The sequence below is a fragment of the Sorex fumeus genome, unplaced genomic scaffold, assembly GCF_029834395.1.
Source record: "Sorex fumeus unplaced genomic scaffold, SorFum_2.1 ptg000073l, whole genome shotgun sequence".
NCBI classification, from domain to species: domain Eukaryota; kingdom Metazoa; phylum Chordata; class Mammalia; order Eulipotyphla; family Soricidae; genus Sorex; species Sorex fumeus.
In genome coordinates this window covers 19,299,139-19,317,138 of record NW_026606130.1, presented here as the reverse complement: position 1 = coordinate 19,317,138, position 18,000 = coordinate 19,299,139, and the positions used below count along the sequence as shown (strand labels likewise).

Below are 18,000 nucleotides of genomic sequence, written 5' to 3'. Positions count from 1 at the left end.
CACCCATAATTGCTTAGGTTCCCCATTCCCACAATACTGATTTATTATTATGTATGTACTCTCTCCACATCAGTGTCTTTCTTATGAGGAACCTTCAGAGAAACTTATCAGAGTTCAATTCTAGGTGAAGAAGTGTTTCTTCAAAATATATCTGGTTCTTTTTACAGTATATAAAACTATAAACATAGTGCATTACACTCTGTCCTGACCTTCAGATAATTCAGTGAAGTTCTTTTCTACCATGTATCTGCACATGAATGACTATACATGCATTTTGTGTGCAGAGATATTCCATATATGTCCTATAAAAACTTGTAAATCAAACATATCCTATTTTCTCACCTTTGTTTTTCCATAAAAATTCCAATTTTCTCATTTTTCTCTGCATCTTTTATAAACTATTTCAAGTAGTCTTTCAAGGGCCCAGAAAACTAGTATGGCGAGCAGGGTACTTGCTTTGCATGTGGCCAACCTAGGCTTGAACTCCAACATCCCAGTCCCCAGAGCCCCTGGAGTAATTTCTGAGCTGAGATTTAGGACTTACCCCTGAGCTCCACCAGATGCAGCCCAAAACCCCCCACAAAAGTCTCTCAAGATGAAATGAGTATATATAAACAATAGTTTTGAACATCCTCTGTTTAACAGTGCATGATGAAATAATATCAAGACAAGGTAGAATAAACAGTGAAATGTCAGAAAGAGCAAAAGAAATCTTAAATTGTCTTATTCATATGTGCTCATAAAGAAATAAGATAATGTCCAATGAAAACACACCCTTTTACTTTGACAAATTCAATTCCCAAAATGAGGTTATGGAAAGTGTGTGTGTGTGTGTGTGTGTGTGTGTGTGTATGTGTGTGTGTGTGTGTGTGTGTAAGTATATAGTCTCTGGATCTTGGCCATTGATGGGATTGCATGGCGGGGGCTGTTTGTGAGTGTGACTGCCAAGCTATTGGAAAATGGGGGATCTGGGTGGAGGAGGCCCAGTCCCGATCTGAGCAGTCTTGGAGATCTCAGCCCCGGGTTCCGCATACCTGGGTTCTTCTGCTGGTTTCTTCATGTGTGAGGCTCATCCGAGCATGTGGAGAGTGCCGCCGCGCCAGGCTGTCTTCACTGGGGCCCCTTGGAGGGAGGTGGGTTGAGTTTCCCTCCCCGCCCCAAGCAGAACCCTGGCAGCCGAAAACCTCCAGAACCCAGCCACAGCCATGCTCAAGGCCACTCTCCACATGCTCAGACTAGCCGCACACATGAAGGAACTGGCAGAAGAACCCAGGTATGTGGGACCCGGGGCTGAGATCTCCAAGCCTGCTTGGATTAGGACTGGGCCTCCTCCACCCAGATCCCCCATTTTCCAGTAGCTTGGCAGCCACACCCACAAACTGCCCCCAGAGCCATGTAATCCAATCAATGGCCAAGATCCAGACTATAAAACAAAGATCTCAGAAGTACGTGGCTGCATTTGCAGCCGTGAGATCTCTTATAGTCTAGCCCACTGGCATACCTAAAAATATATTCTTCATCCCTCTCGGAGCACCTGGCAAGCTATCGAGAGTATCTCGTCTGCATGGCAGAACCTGGCAAGCTCCCCGTGGCATATCCAAAATGCCAAAAACAGTAACAATAAAGGGTCTCATTTCCCTGACCCTGAAAGAGCCTCCAATAAGGAACCATTGGGAAGGACGAGTAAGGAGAGGCTACTAAAATCTCAGGGCTGGGACAAATGGAGACATTATTGGCACCCGCTCGAGCAAATTGATGAATAACGGGATGACAGTGATACAGTTATATAGTGATATATATATATACATATATAATGAAAAAAGATGGAAAACCTGCTATTTGCAGAGACATGGATCGATATAAGGTAAAGGTAAAGGCCCTCCCGTTGATCGTCGATTTGCTCGAGCGGGCCCAGTAACGTCTCCATTGGAGACTTTGTTGTTACTGTGTTTGGCATATCGAATACTCTCGGTAGCTTGCCGGGCTCTCCGAGAGGGGCGGAGGAATCGAACTCGGGCCGGCCATGTTGGCCGCTTGTAAGGTGAACACCCTACCGCTGTGCTATCGCTCCAGCCCATGGGTCGATATAGAGAGTATTATACTTCGTGAAGTTAAGTCAGAGAGAAAAACAACAAAGTCAGTAAGAAGACAATGATTTCACTCATGCGGAATATAGAAATATCAACTAGGTAAACTAAAGCAGAAATAAATTTTTATACTATAAGTGGTTACTAGAAGGAAAGGCGAAAGGAAATTAGTTAAAATTAGGACAAACAGAATATACTATGGTGAAGATCAGAATTGTACTTTTAGTGGTGAACTTAATGTAGTATAATCACATTTTAATTTTCAATGATACACACTTGAAACTTACATAATGCTACTCCAAATTAAAGAAAAAGATATATCATGCTTTTTAGTTACTGCAGACCCTCCTACCTGGTATCAGAGAATTCCAAACTAATGACATTGAGAATTTTTTCCCTCTTTCCACTGTAATAGTATTTCACAAAATCACCGAGCTTCATCTTACAGTCAGCCTGACGGGTCACATCAATCACATCAATTTCTTTGTCAGAGCCTAAAGTAAAAGGATAGACAGGTTCTGTATCAGGAAGTCTCGGAAACAGAGAAAGACTCACCAGTACCTACAAAGGACTTAACATTCAAATTTTCTGTCCTCAGACACTGTATTTGTATGTGCATGTTTGGGAGCTGGGAGTAGGAATTCCTCACAATCACCTCAGACCAATGTGCCCAACCCAGGTTTCTCAGCTGGATTTATAGCACAATCTAGGTGAATTTTTTCCCAGGTAAAAAAAAATTGGGCCTAGGGCTGGAGCAATAGTACAGCAGGTAGAAGGCTTGTCTTGCACATAGTCAACCAGGGTTTGATTCCCGGAATCCCATATGATCCCCTGAGCACCATCAGGAGTAACTCCTAAGTGCAGAGCCAGGAGCAACTCCTGAGTACTGCCAGATGTGGCCCAAAAAACAAAACAAAAAAATAGGGCTCAGTCTGAGGTTTTGTGGTCTCTTAGAAGGAAAAGGAAGAGAAGACCAGGATTTTGATTCTAATTTTGCCAAAGAGTGACCTCAGATTCACAAGAGACAAGACAGAAAATGGAAAAGTAGATTGGAGAGGAAGAATCACAGGTCTCAAAGGAATAAACAATGTCACAATTAAGATTTAGTGGTACTTACCAACATAGTGTTCCACATCCCTCACAGTAAATGATGGTGAAGGCAGTGTCATGCCCAACCCATCCTTCTTCAAAACTAAGATAGGCACACTGAAGCTATTTTCTTCAAGAAATTCCACAGTCAGTTGACTTCCAGTGGGCTTCAAAATCACTTCATCTGAGCTGTGGGCCACATGAGACAAAGCCTGAGCCTCAAAGTCCTGTCCACTGAAGGTCTCACTGGATGCAGACACTTACCCAAAGGGGTGGGGTCTTCCAGAAGGAACTTAATATGGTTAACAATTAATGGCATAAACCACAATTGCCAGGGAAGAAATGGCCTTTCCAAGCGCAAGGACCAGATCACCGGCAGAAGTAAAGAACTAAACCTAGCAGCTAAGACTGTTAATTGGTGTTCCTTTCTGAATGATAAAGGAAGAAAGTAATCAATAGCTTGTCCAAGAAGAAAAGATATATCTAACAAGTTTATCTGATTGACTGTAACCAAGATCAGTATTATTCTATTTAAAACTTTGGCAACTAAAGACAAAAGTTTAGGGGCAGGAGAGATAGTAATTGGGTAAGGCACTTGCCTTAAATGCGGCTGACCCGTTCGATCTCTGGTACCCTATTTGATCCCCCAAACCTTGCCAGGAATGATCCCTGAGTATAGAGGAGTAACCCCTGAGCATCACTGGGTATGACCCAAAAAGCCAAAGGACAAAAAAATTAAAAAATTGGAACCACTTACTTGTTATGCATACTCAGTTACCTAAAAAACAAGTTAAAATAAACCATGCTGGAGAGCTGGGATTTAGCTCAATGGTAAGTATATGCTTTGTGTTCAAGCCTCAGTATTGCAAAAATCAAAATTAATTACCTTAAAAAATCATGCTAAGGGGCTGGGGCGATAGTACAGTGGGTAGGGCGTTTGCCTTGCATGCAACCGACCCGGGTTTGATTCCCAGCATCCCATATGGTCCCCTGAGCACTACCAGAGGTAATTCTTGAGTGTAAAGCCAGGAGTAACCCCTGTGCATCACTGGGTTTGACCCAAAAAGCAAAAAAAAAGTCATGCTAAGTGGTGGGAGATATACACTGGTGAAGGGATGAGTGTGGGAACATTGTGTTCCTCACAGTGATCCACATGATTTTTCAAATCATGCCACAAAACAGCTATGACAAGTTATGTTGGGACAAACATCTGGGAAAAAATGAACTCAATGTCAGTCTCACTCTACATAATTATAGACATCTCAAATATTAAACTAGAAAAAATAAAGTCACAGAGCAGTAGACACAGCATTAGACAGACAAGGCCTGGTTGTTATTTAAAATGGTAATTTAGCTATAAAATACAAAAATTTCTGCATGAAAAGCTATTATAAAACAGAAAGAAATAGTAATCCAATAGGAAAATTATCAAAGGATCAAGGAGATCAAAGCATCTATGGAGGGGCTGGAGCGATAACACAGCGGGTAGGGCGTTTGCCTTGCACACAGCCGGACCAGGTTCGATTCCCAGCAACCATTTTGGTCCTCTGAGCACCGCCAGGAGTAATTCCTGAGTGCAGAGCCGGGAGTAACCCCTGTGCATCGCCGGGTATGATCCAAAAAACAAAAAGCATTTATGGAGGGTATGCTTCACATGAAGATTTGAAGATTTTATTCCCAACACTACCTGGACCCTGAGCACTGCTAGAAGCCATTCCTGAGCACCACGTCAGGACTATCCCCTAAGCTCTGTTGGGTGAGGCTCAAACCATAAATTCAAAAGAAAATTTGTGAAACAATAATAAGCAGTTAACATAAAAAGATATAAAGATGACTTTAAGATGTTTAATATATATAACAAAAGAAATATATGTGGAAACAGTATTCCATTTTTTAGCGCTTTTTGGGTCACAACTGGCGATGCACAGTTATTCCTGCCTCTGCACTCAGGACTTACCCCCAGTGGTGCTCAGGAAACCATATGGGATGCTGGGAATAGAACCTGGGTCGGCCGCGTGCAAGGCAAATACCCTACCCACTGTGCTATTGCTCCAGCCCCAGTATTCCATTTTTTGTCTTATCAAAAATGTCAAAATAATTTTGATAGTAGGGTATATTTAGCACCTCACATATTGTCTAATGGAAGTATTAAAAGGTATGGCCACTTTGAAAATAATTTGTTTTGTTGTGTGCCGTGTTAGTTCTGGGGTTTGGGGCAATACTCAGTAGCTAGTCATAGTTCTGTGCTCACTGGACCACATGTATTCACAGGGATTAAACATAGGAAGCAAGTATCTTTAACCCCTGTATCAGTTCTCTGGCCCCTGGAAAAATATTGGCAATATTTATAAATACTTTTCAAATGTTTCAGAAGAATGTGCTTTAAGTACATACTTTCTGACTAGCGGTTTCTCTTTTAGTGAGTAAATCTACATATAAACTTACCCCCATAAATAAAAACTGAAAGTATAGTGCCAGATAGATAGTACAGAGGTTAAGGTGTATGCCTTGAACACAGCCAGCCTGGGTTCAGTCCCCAGCATTATATATGGTACCCTGACCAACAGAATTGATCCCTGAGTAAGGAGCAAGCCCTGAGTGCCACCCAGTGTAGCCCCCAAACAAAAACCAAAAACCCCAAAGAAACAAACAAAAAACTTAGAAAATGTTCATTGCAGCACTTTTTTTCTAATAGCAAAGTAGAGCCACCTTAAAGAGAGAACCAATTAAATAAATTGTATATTCATATAGTGAAACACTAATCGGCCATGAAAAAGAATGAAGATAATCTGAATGTAGTGTTACAGATTTGGGTTTTAAAAGACAAAATAATGGGAAGGAAGGGAAAAGCAAAACAGGAACCAAAGAGAGGTTAAGGCCTTGCTAGAGGCCAACCCCAGTTCCAACTTCAGCACCACTGCCAGGAGTTATCCCTGAGCATAGAATAAGAGCAAGCACTGAGTACCACTGGGTGAAAACAAGAACAAAAATATTTTTACGTAAGACAGAACAATATAGGGGCTGGGGGATAGCACAGCGGGTAGGGCATTTGCCTTGCACATGGCCAACTTGGGTTTGATTCCCAGCATCCCATATGGTCTCCTGAGCACCGCCTGGAGTAATTCCTGAGTGCAAAGCCAGGAGTAACCCCTGTGCATTGCCAGGTGTGACCAAAAAAGCAAAAAAAAAAAAAAGACATAACAATATAGTATTTTAGTGTTTTTTGCAAATATATAGCACAGCGAAGTGTCACCAGGAGTGGCCCCTAGGCCCTCTGAGCATAACTTGTGAAGAACCTCAAGAAAAAAATAATAATAATGATGACAAATTTAAAAGATGAACACTCATACAATGCACACATGATTATATGTTTAAAAAAAACTCTTTCTGGGGACAGAGAGATTGTACAGGGGTTAACAAACTTCTCTTACATGAGGCTATTTATTCGCTGAACACTAGTAGTGACGCCTGAGCACTGACCCAGGAGTAACTCCAGAGAATGTCCAGGTGTGGCCCAACCCCTAACACCCTCAAAAACAAACTATTTCTGAAAAATTATCAAGAAATTAGTTGACTTTGGACGAGGGAGAGTACTGTGGGTGGGATGCTTGCCTTACATGTAGCCAACCCAAGTTCCACCCTGGCACCACATATGGTCCCCTGAGCACCAACAGGAGTAATCCCTGAGTGCAGAGCCAGGAGTATACCCTGAGCACAGCCAGGTGTTGCCCAAAAACCAAAAAGAATAGGAAGAAATTAGTTGACTTTGGAGAAGGGATTTAAGGAGTCTAAGCTAGAAAGGAGACTCACTGCTTTTAAATAAACAAAATTAAAATGCTACACTGAAGAAACATAATTTTAAATAACATTTCAATCACAGGAAAATTAAAATGGACCAAATAAATTTAAAACTTCATTTCTAGTAAATTCATTACAAAAGTTATTTCTAATTTAAGTAAATTTTTTAATTTAAATTTTTAAAAATTTTGATTGCTAAACATGAACAATCAAATTTTTTCTATGAGAAAATTAAACTTATCTTTAAGAATCCTGGTTCTAATATTTCCTGGATGCATAAAAATAACCGTTACTTATTAATGGAGGGCCCATGTAACAGTTTCCCACTGCCAATCAACCAAAAGTTTTTACTACAAGTAGTCTTTAATGTACTCTGTATATCAAATGAAACTATCAACATTTCTCAGAAAAGTTTCTCCCCGGGAACAGAACTAAGAGTTTTCCGGCTGACACTCGCGGATGTGTGCTTCCATAGGCCATGGTATTCACATGCCTTAAGGGTAAGCGTCCTCACCTGTCAAAATTCCTACTTCGGAGTTCTCGAATGAATGTAGTGCTCCCAGTCTTCACTACTTTCCCCCTGTGTGCATCATGCCCTTTTGAAGAGACACGGCGTTTTTTCACTGAGCCGGGGAGAGGGGGGAAAAAGATTATGAATCAGAACAGCAATGAGCAATGAATGGGTCACAGAGCAAAAACCTCAGCAAGTCTTACTTTTGATCCAATCTAACAACCTTTTAGAGCATCTAGAATTAATGAGGCCCTTGCTGTTCCAGGAAAGTTTCTAACAGGTATTAGCACTTTTTCTGTGAAAATCCTAGGAAAGGAGGGGTTAAGATATGCAATTCTGCCCTTGCAATGATTCAGCTGTTAGACTAAGGAGTCTGCACTGATTTTTCTGTCTACCAAGAAAGATAAATCTGAAGCACTCAGACAAAAGGCAATTTCCTGTCCACGATTCCTTTGTCTGTCATTTCTCTTGACCACCTTCCTTTAAAAACTCAAATCTCTACTTACTAATGGAGGGGCCATGTAGGACCTCACAGTTAGGGCAGTGGTAGAGATCAATGTCAGCAGCTTTCTCTTCTTCAACACCAACACAGCTAGAAAAGAGAAAACCAACAAAAGTTTATGGAAATTTTCTCACAAGGCCTAGAAGTGTGTTGTCCAGAACATATAACTATTTACATTTAAAGTATCACTGTAGCACTGTAGCACTGTCCTCCCATTGTTCATCAATTTGCTTGATGGGCCCAGTAACATCTCCATTGTGATACTTTGTTGTTACTGTGTTTGACATATCGAATAAGTCACGGGTAGCTTGCCAGGATTTGCTGTGCGAGATACTCTCGGTAGCTTGCCAGGCTCTCCAAGAGGGGCGGAGGAATTGAGCTCGGGTCGGCCAGGTCGGCCGCATGCAAGGCAAATGCCCTATCCACTGTGAAAATTTAAATGCAGTTTCTCCAACACACCAAGTACATTTTAAGAGCTCAATAGTCACATGTGGCTAGAGGTTACCATATTGAACAGATTATCAAACAACCAAAATGAAGTTCTATTGAACCACAGTTATAATTATGAGTTAAAAATGTACATATATGGGACAAAGACATAGTACAGAAGGTGATGCACTTGCTATGCATGCAGCTATCTCAGGTTTAAATCCCTAGCACCACAGATGGTATCCTGAGCACTACCAGGAAGTGATCCCTGAGCACACATTCAGCACAGAGCTAGGGATGGCCTCAAAATCCAAAATAAGTACAAACAAAGTTTCATTAAGACTCAGAATGGCCTACTGGACAATGAGGTTTGGGCCCGCAGTGACGAGACACACAGGGCCTCACAGGATGGGTGTGGAGCCGGCCCTTTTCTCTCCACCCCAATGAGACCCCGAGTCACCGCGCACAAACAGCCTCTCTGGCTCCTGATCAAGCTGCTTAAAACGGCCATGATCCAGAGACTCAGAAACAAATCTCGGAACCCAGTGGCCTTTGACAGAAATTCGTCCGAGCCCACAATAGGTTACTGTCACCGGGCCATTCCAGGGGGGAAAAGGTGCTGTCCCTCCGCTGGCTCCCCCTAGAAGGCTCGGTAGCCATAATTCTCCAGAGGCCATTGGACAGTCAGGTTTGGGCCCTCAGTGATGAGACACGTGGGGCCTCACGGGATGGGGGTGGAGCTGGCCCTTTCCTTCCCACCCCAATGAGACCTGAATTGCCGCCCACTAATGGCCTTTCTGGCTCCTGATCAAGCTGCTGAACGGCCATGATCCAAGAGACTCAGGAACAAATCTCGGAACCCAGCAGGTTTTGGCAGAAATCCCTCCAGATTTCATTGTTAAAATTTCGAAATTTCAAAATTGTGTGAGCACTACTGCAGCCACACAACATCATATGTTATTCTTAACCAGCAATAGAAAACAACTGCAGTTGGCTTTTCAGCAGAACTAAGTATTGGGGTAAAATCCCAAATAATAACGGTGAGTCTGGTGTAAAAATATTGAATGTAATCAAAGTAGAGAGAGAGTAATGTGGAAATCCCATCTGCCCCACAGGTAGGGGGAGGGTTTGAGATGGGAGTATACTGGGGGTTTTGGTGGTGGAGAATGAGCACTAGTGAAGGTACGGGTGTTTCATTGTATGACCGAGACTTAAACCCGAAAGCTTTGTAACTGCCCTCACGGTGATTCAATAATTAAAATTATAAAAAATGAAATAAAAAAAGACTCAGAATGGCCTGAGATGGTAACATAGGTTTTCCCATAGTTTCCTTTCCCCTAAGAAGTAGTAAGAACCTCTCATGATCAAGAGAACTCAGAGTAAATCATATATGGGGAAGGGCCGAAGCATTCTCTGCACCAGAGGCTGCATCTGAAAAGTAACGAGAGCAGCTACATGATGCTGACTACAAAGCTCCTGACACAAGATGAGCACAGAACCACAATCAGTCTCCCCTAAGTCTACAGTTTCTCTAATGGGAAGAAAGCTCAGGGGGTAACTATCCAGCATCTCCAGTATTGTGGGTAATTTCCTGGGAGCCTCCATTCCAGTTTTACCATATAGAAATTAAAAGTGAATCGTGGAATTCCTATAGAGGAATTTGTGGACCGTGACCACAAGAATTTTAATTGTGATCTAGAATGACGGAGTAGAGTTTGCACCAACCAGGTCTTAGATCTTGGTAGACTTATTTTCTATCTAGAGTACTCAATTTGATGGGATTACACGGCGCGGGGGCAGGGGGGTGGCAATTGGTTGGTGGGTGTAATGCCTACATACTGGAAGATGGGGGATCTGGGTGGAGGAGGCTGAGTCACAATCCGAGCAGGTTTGGAGATATATGCCCTGGGTCCTGCACACCTAGGTTCCTCTGCTCCTCCTCCGAGGGGCTGCTAGGGCCCTGCTCGGGGCGGAGAGGGAAACTCAACCCACCCTCCTCCAAGGAGCCCTGGTGAAGACAGCCAGGCACGGAGGCAGGAGACTCTGTGGTAATCAATGGCCAAGACCCAGAGACTATAAAACTGAGCTCCCGAAAGAGAACAGCACAGAGTCTCCTGCCTCTGCACCTGACTATCCTCACTGGGGCCCCTTGGAGGAGGGTGGGTTGAGATTCCCTCCCCACCCCGAGCAGAGCCCCGGCAGCTGAAGACCTCCGGTTCCAGCCACAGCCATGCTTACGACCACTCTCCACATGTTTAGACGAGCCTAACGCATGAAGAAACCGGCAGAGGAACCCAGGTGTGCGGGACCCAGGGTGCAGGTCTCCAAGCCTGCTCGGATTGGGACTGGGCCTCCTCCACCCAGATCCCCCATCTTCCAGTGTGTAGGCATTACACCCACCAAATGCCCCCGTGCCGTGTAATCCCATCAATGGCCAAGACCCAGAGACTATAAAACCCAGCTCCCAGAAGCACGTGGAACCTGGTAGTCTAGCAAAAGTATCCTGCCCACAAGGCAAAGTCTGGCAAACTCCCCGTGGCATATTTAATATGCAAAAAAAAACAGTAAAAATGATGGGTCTCATTCTCCTGACACTGAAAGAGCCTCGAATGTGGCACTTTCTAAAATCTCAGGATTAGGACGAAGGAGACATTACTGGTGCTTGCTCGAGGAAATCGATGAACAGGATGACAGTGATACAGTGATACAGTACTCAAGCAGCAATTCCAAACTTTGCTTATTTGCAATGCCAAATCTGTAGCACAGTCTGATCAGGGAACTTGGTATGGTACAAATGCTATGTACCTCGGTCTTAAAAGAACATTGCTATTCCTGCAACCTGGTCCGTCCCCACCCAGTGATGACAACTGAGACATAGCCTAACACATGAGTGAGTGTAGCTCCTAGCCCCATCTCACCAGATAGCCAGAACACCCAGAAACTGTTACTACCCAACAATATTTAAGCAGAGAGATTATGACAGGCAGATCTGATCATCTGCAAAGCAAATTCAGTGCCCTCTTTAGCAAGGGAATTTAAACGTGTGAATTGGCTTGAGTTAAGATCGCAAGCGTAAGAGCTTGCTCTTATGCTCCATCTGGGCAAGTAAAGTAAATCCTGTCCATTACTGAATATAGCCTTCAGTCCACCTAACCAGGTAGCCTAAATAAAGCAGACCCAGAAGGAAACACTGAGCACCACAAGGTGTAACCCAAAAATAACAAAAAAGATACCCAACCAAATGGGAGAAGATAATTGTACACAATACCTCAGATAAAGGACTAATATCCAAAGTATATACTCATTGTAGGTTATCTTATTGGTGAAGAAGGAAGAAATCTTTTAAAAAATGAGCAAAATGGGCTGGAGCAATAGTACAGACAGTAGGGTGCTTGCCTTGCACGTGGCCAACCCAGGTTTGATCCCTGGCATCCAAATGGTTCCCAATACACAGCCAGGAGTAATTCCTTAGTGCAGAGCTATGAGTAACCCCTAAGCACTGCCAGGTGTGGCCCAAAAAGTAAAGAAAATTGAGAAAGGCATAGACAATCATGATCACGATCATCCTGTTGTTCATCGATTGCCTCGTGCAGGCCCCAGTAACGTCTCCTTCATCCTAGCCCTGAGATTTTTTTAAAAGTGCCATATTCAAGGCTCTTTCAGGCTTAGGAGAATGAGACCCATCATTGTTACTGGTATTTGGCATATTGGGTACGCCACGGGGAGTTTGCCAGACTCTGCTGTGTGGGCAGGTTACATTCGGTAGCCTGCCAGTTTGTCCAAAGTAAGAATGAGATAATAAGATGTCGCGCGGCCGCATTGCACTTCCGGGAGCTGGGTTTTATAGTCTCTGGGTCTTGGCCATTGATGGGATCACACGGCGCCAGGGGGCCAGTTGCTGGGTGTGATCCCTGCCTACTGGAAGGTGGAGGATCTGGATGGAGTATGCCCAGCCAATATAAACACGATATTTCCAATGCAATAATTCATGCTGTACCATCTGGAGTGCACCAATACAGTTAAAGGCAATGTGACAAAGCTGAGGAAGAGATTGAGAAAATCATGGAGCCTAATAAAAACAATATTGCTTCTATGAATCTTCAAGCACATTTAATTCCTGGACTACATCTTGATGCTTTGGGTCTGTTCCTACCCACTTCAGCGAAGTCACTTCCTACCTCAGGGCCCCCTTCAGCTATGACTCCTCCTTACCAACAGTTTGAGTATTCAGAAATGAAAACTATTCATTTGTTAATTCTAGCCCTTATTTGTTGACACCTTTATCAGCAAGCAGGGGCAGCATATCAAACTAGCTTTCTTGCTTTGTAGGAACTTCTATTAAGATTGCTCCAGCACCAGATGGTAAAGTGAGGATGATGATTGTTACTGGGCCACTAGAGATTCAGCTTAAGGCTTAGGGATGAGTTTATGGAAAAATTAAGAAAAGATTTTTTGTCCTAAAGAAGAGGTGAAACTTGAAGCTCATATCAGAGTGCCATCCTTTGTTGCTGGCATAATTACTAGAAAATGAAGCAATATGATGAATGAGTTCCAGAATTTGTCAAGTGCAGAAGTTGTTGTCCCTTGTGATAAAAATGATAAAGTGGTTGTCAAAACAATTGGTCACTTTTATGCTTGCCGGGTAGCCCAGAGAAAAATTAAGGAAATATTGACCCTGGTGAAGCAGCACCAATAGCAGGAAGCTCTGCAAAGTGAACCACTTCAGTCAAAGTGGAAGTAAATGCTCAGGAAATAGCCCACCACAGAGGCAGATGCCAAACCAAAGGTAGATGATCAGATGGATGCTGAACTTCTATTCAAACTCACATATCTGAGAACCAGGCAACTTTCAAACTCGTGTCTGTGAGAATGTATCCTTCATGTTCTCTAAATGAATAATACCCAGATTTTAAAAAGATAGAGAAGGGGGTTGGGAAAGAGAAGTTCTGTACTTCTCTTTTGCTATATCCTCAGTATAATAAAAATTCTAATTTTTCTTATACTCACCCCTAATGCCAGAAATAAGTTTAATAATGTATTGGCTAAATTTCTCAAATATAAATTTGCTCATAAATCCAGTTATTATAATTGTATCAGAATAGAATTATTGCAGAACTTGTATTAAACTGTTATAGAAAAACTGTTCACAGTTTTAATCTAATACTAAGAGAGATAGCATAAGGAAAGTGCTGAACAGTGTTGGTAGGGGTATTAAATGTGCATTTTTACTCAACTGTTGGATAACATTGAGTTACCCTTGCTCCTCCTGAAGGTACTTAAGGTTCATTGAGTTACTCCCACAACAGTGCCCCTGAGGCACACCCAATTCCATTAAGACTAATAATCCTATATTGCTTTTCTTTTTCCTTTGTCATTTGCATGGTTTATTTAGCAAAGTCCTTTTTGTATAGACACAGGAAAACAGTTCATGCTATGCTTTATAACATGGGAGTTATTTGATTCCAAAATAATATTTACTCCTGGGCATCCATATTTACTGGACTTAAGCCCCAACTGCCCTTAGTTCCTTGCATTCCAAAAGCAGGGTCCTGACAAAGGGACTGGATGGACCCAGGGCAAGCTGTAAGCTACCCTGGCATTGAAAGGAGACAAGCTAAGTGCCATAAGTATAGTAAGAGCATGGTCATGGGACAAACTCTTGTCATGACCCAAAAAGGAGTAACTGAATAAGGACCCTGCTAGAGTTAGGAAAGACTAACCTGGCCTGAGGACTATGGCCTGGAATATATAGCAAGATGTCCCCAGGAAGAGTCAATCTTTAAGCTTAATATATCTCTTACTGTGTTCATACAAAATGACTAGAAATATTATAAGAAGTAAATTTACTATGATTGTTTAAATGCATTACTAGCTGAGGAAAGGAGAAAGCAATACACCTTGGATGGAATCCCACCCTTGAACTGATCTCCTAGTAATCTTGAGTGCTGAACCCTCAGATGAGATTTTGTCCTTGAGTTAATCTCCTAAAGGGGTGGCTTTACCTGTTTCTTCTTATGATAATGTTCAACCCCACCTATGTGTAGCCCCATTGTTCATGATTCCTATATAAGTATGCTGTAAGGGGAAAGAGGGGAGGATGAGAACTGAGACTTTGGGACTTTGGGACTTTGAGGCCTTTGGGGACTAGGAGGATGATTAGATGACAATGTTGACTGGAAGTAGAGGACTATGAGACTATGAGGAGATGAGGAAGAAAATATAACAGGTAGAAGACTTTGAGGTCTACAAGAAGACAAGGATGATGAAACTATGATGACTGGGACTACGACCAAAACAAGACTATGATTGTGCCTAAAGGGGAGAGGTCAAATTACACCTCCTGGGAGGAGAGAGAAATAAACTGACTAACAACCAGCCCAGAGCCCTGTTATTCTGTTCCCCGCCTCCCCCACCCCCCACCGCCCTGTCATTCATCCATCAATCACCATGGGGGCCAGCTAGGAGAATGGATCTCAGCCACTGAATGAATGCTTGAGTTCCTCTCGTGCTCCCATGCTTTTTCTTGGGAACTCACAGCTGACATCCCTGTGCCTGGGCATCTAAAGGTAAGGACTGTATTGGTGGACCCCCACGTACAGAGGTGAGTGGGAGAACAAAGTTTCACATTTCTGGGGACTTAAAAGTCCTATCTATATCCCCCACTCAGAAGAGAGTGAGATAGTAGTTTTTTAGGGTGCTGGGAGTTAGAATCCTAGCAGCAATCCCCCAACTAAGATGGAACAGATTCTGGGCCTCCCCAGGCTTTTCCAGTGTTTCTCGAGCCAGACTGAATGGGCCAAGCCATTTATGAATTTGATTCAGTATCTCTCCTATAGAACAGGGGTCCCAGAAGACTGCATTTCCAGAGACCAACTCTGGGCCTGCTTTAAAGTAGTTTATGAAATAAACCCATGACTCCCAGATGAAGGGACTCTAGAGACCAGGATCTGGAAATAAGAAAAGTGTCTACATGGCATGTAAGGAGGGGACTAAAATCCCCATGGAATTCTGGGTTACATGGGAGACTGTTAATTCTATTCTCCAGTTTTGGAGATATACAGTTGAGGAGAGATATAAGACTTCCTCAGCTCCTCTCATACACAAGTCCTGAAAGAGACTCAGTTTCCAGTAGAAATGCACTTTCAAAGTAAAAATATTTCTGATGCTGGTGAATTAATGTTCCTTACTGAGAGACCCTCATCTCTTCCATATAGCTCCACTCCCAGTGCATGAGATGAAAGTGATGCGGATATGATGAGCCTGCTGCCACTCCTTGGATTCTGAGTCCAAGAGTGGCTCGGTAGAGAAAGCTTCCTGCTTCTCAGCCAGAGGCCGCTAAGGACATGCTCCCAATCACCCAGTCCAGCTAGTGGAAAAGCAGCCTCCATCTTATCAAGGGTTGCCTGAGAACCAGGCAACTTTCAAAACTCCTGTGAGAATGTACACTTCATGTTCTCTAAAATGAATGATATCTAGATTTTTAAAAATGGGGAAGGGAGCTGGGAAAGAGAAGCTCTGTACTTCTCTTTTGCTGTATTCTCAATATAACAAAAATTATAATTTTTCTTATATTCACCTCTAGTGCCAGAAATAAGTTTAATAATGTATTGGCTAAATTTCTCAAATAAAAATTTGCTCCTAAACCAGTTATTAAAATTGGATCAGAATAAAATTATTACAGAACTTGCATTAAACTGTTATAGAAAAACTGTTCTCTGTTTTAATCTAAAACTAATAGAGATAACATAACGGAAGTGCTGAACAGTGTTGGTAGGGGTATTAAATGTGCATTTTCACTCAACTACTTCAAGGTATTCACTAATGTGATGAAAGCAAAGTTTTTTTGTTTTTTGAAAATTTTACGTAATTTATAAATATAAAAGTCCAACTTTTTTTTTAAAAAAAAGAAAGAAACAGGGGTTGGAATGATAGCACAGCAGGTAGGGAGTTACCCTTGAATACGGCCCAAGCTGGGTTCGATCCCCAGCATCCCATATGATACCCCGAGCATGGCCAGGAGTAATTCCTGCGTGCATGAACCAAGAGTAACCCCTGTGCATTGCTGGGTGTGACTCAAAAAGAAAAAAAAACCCATAAAATCTAATCAGCTTAACAGGAAAATAATAGGGAAAAATTAACTACTGGCAGGTGTAAAATTAATTTCATATTTTTTGTGGCTTTTGGCACAGCAATTCATTTCAGGGATGTGGAGCAGTGCCCATACATGAAGAGCAGCAATACCATTAATTTTTTGCAAAGAAAGTGTTTCATGGTACTAACAGAGCAAAGTTGTTTCAGATTTGTGAAAACATGTATGTCATTGGACACATACATGCTTTCTGCTTTTGACAACCACTACCAAAGAAAATACATTGGTGAAGGGATGAAGCCCCGTTGAACTTCAAACGGACTTGCAAAAAAAGCAAGCATCACCTTGTCAGTACACTTCAGACCAGTTCTGTGCTTTTAGCAGATTCCAGAATAACTGCTTTGTAAAGACCAATACGGCAGTCAGATGGTATGAAAGTCTTTAAAGCAACTCAAGGCTAACTTTTCATGTGTGAGGCACTGCAACAAGCATCACAATATGCTACTCAAAGATTTTTAAATCATAATAACTTGAGGAAAATGAAAGCCCCCCAAATGTTACATAAAATAGAAAAGGAGTTGTCTGTGAAAGGTTATCTGAAGATGAGTCAAACGATAGAAGAAAAGAATTTTGAAATTTAATCTGAATGACCGTGATAAGAACTACCATCTGAAACTGACCTCATCTACCCATCTCTTAACTTGATGGCAAAGACTGGTTTCTTCAATTATGTGGGTGTGGGTGGTCTCCAAAGCAACAATGCTCTCTAAATTGCATTGCTTTGTTATAAAATGATCATAATCATTGTTACTGGAATCTGAAAAGCATATATAATAACCCTTTAAAAATTATTTGCTTCATTCATATTTCAAGATGAATTTCTACAGACTAGACTAGATATTTTCCTAAACATCAGCATATTCATTAGATATTGTGAAAACAATTTGAAACGTTTTCCTAAAGAGTTTATTTTGCTGTTTTCACCAAAATATGCCCCTTTAGTCACTAAATCCATTGATACTAATTTTTCCACACAATAAAGTGCTAAAAATTCATGATCTACTCTACCTAATACCATGTACAAAAGTCAGATAAAAATGGATTAAAGACCTCAACATCAGACCAGAATCCATAATGTACGCTGAAGACAAGATTGGCAAAACCCTCCACGACATTGAAGCTAACAATATCTTCAAAGAGACATGCCACTAGCCAAGCAAGTGAAAACAGAGATTTAAAAAATGGGACTATCTTAAACTAAGAAGCATCTGCACCTCAAAAGAAACAGTGACCAAAATGCAAAGTTTACAGAATGGGAAAGGATATTCACCCAATATCCATCCAATAACGGGTTAATATCAAGGATATACAGGGCAGTGATGAACTCCAATGCAACCCCATCAAAAAATGAGGTGATGAAATGAACAGAAAATTTCTCAAAGAAGAAATCCAGGGGCTGGAGTGATAGTACAGCGGGTAAGGTGTTTGCCTTGAA

The 18,000-nt window shown here is 42.1% G+C and overlaps 1 protein-coding gene across 5 annotated transcripts in view; it reads right to left on the bottom strand.

Annotated features, from left to right (window-relative positions):
• The window catches only part of PHF8 (PHD finger protein 8), a 166,738-nt gene that overhangs the window by 109,648 nt on the left and 39,090 nt on the right, over positions 1–18,000 (bottom strand). For all 5 annotated transcript variants that reach the window (XM_056130102.1, XM_056130103.1, XM_056130104.1 and 2 more), the window contains 4 exons: positions 7,992–8,077; positions 7,489–7,597; positions 3,205–3,365; positions 2,440–2,581 (listed from right to left, as the gene is read on the bottom strand). In XM_056130102.1, coding sequence (XP_055986077.1) covers positions 2,440–2,581; positions 3,205–3,365; positions 7,489–7,597; positions 7,992–8,077 — 498 coding nt within the window. The remainder of the gene's footprint in view (positions 1–2,439; positions 2,582–3,204; positions 3,366–7,488; positions 7,598–7,991; positions 8,078–18,000) is intronic.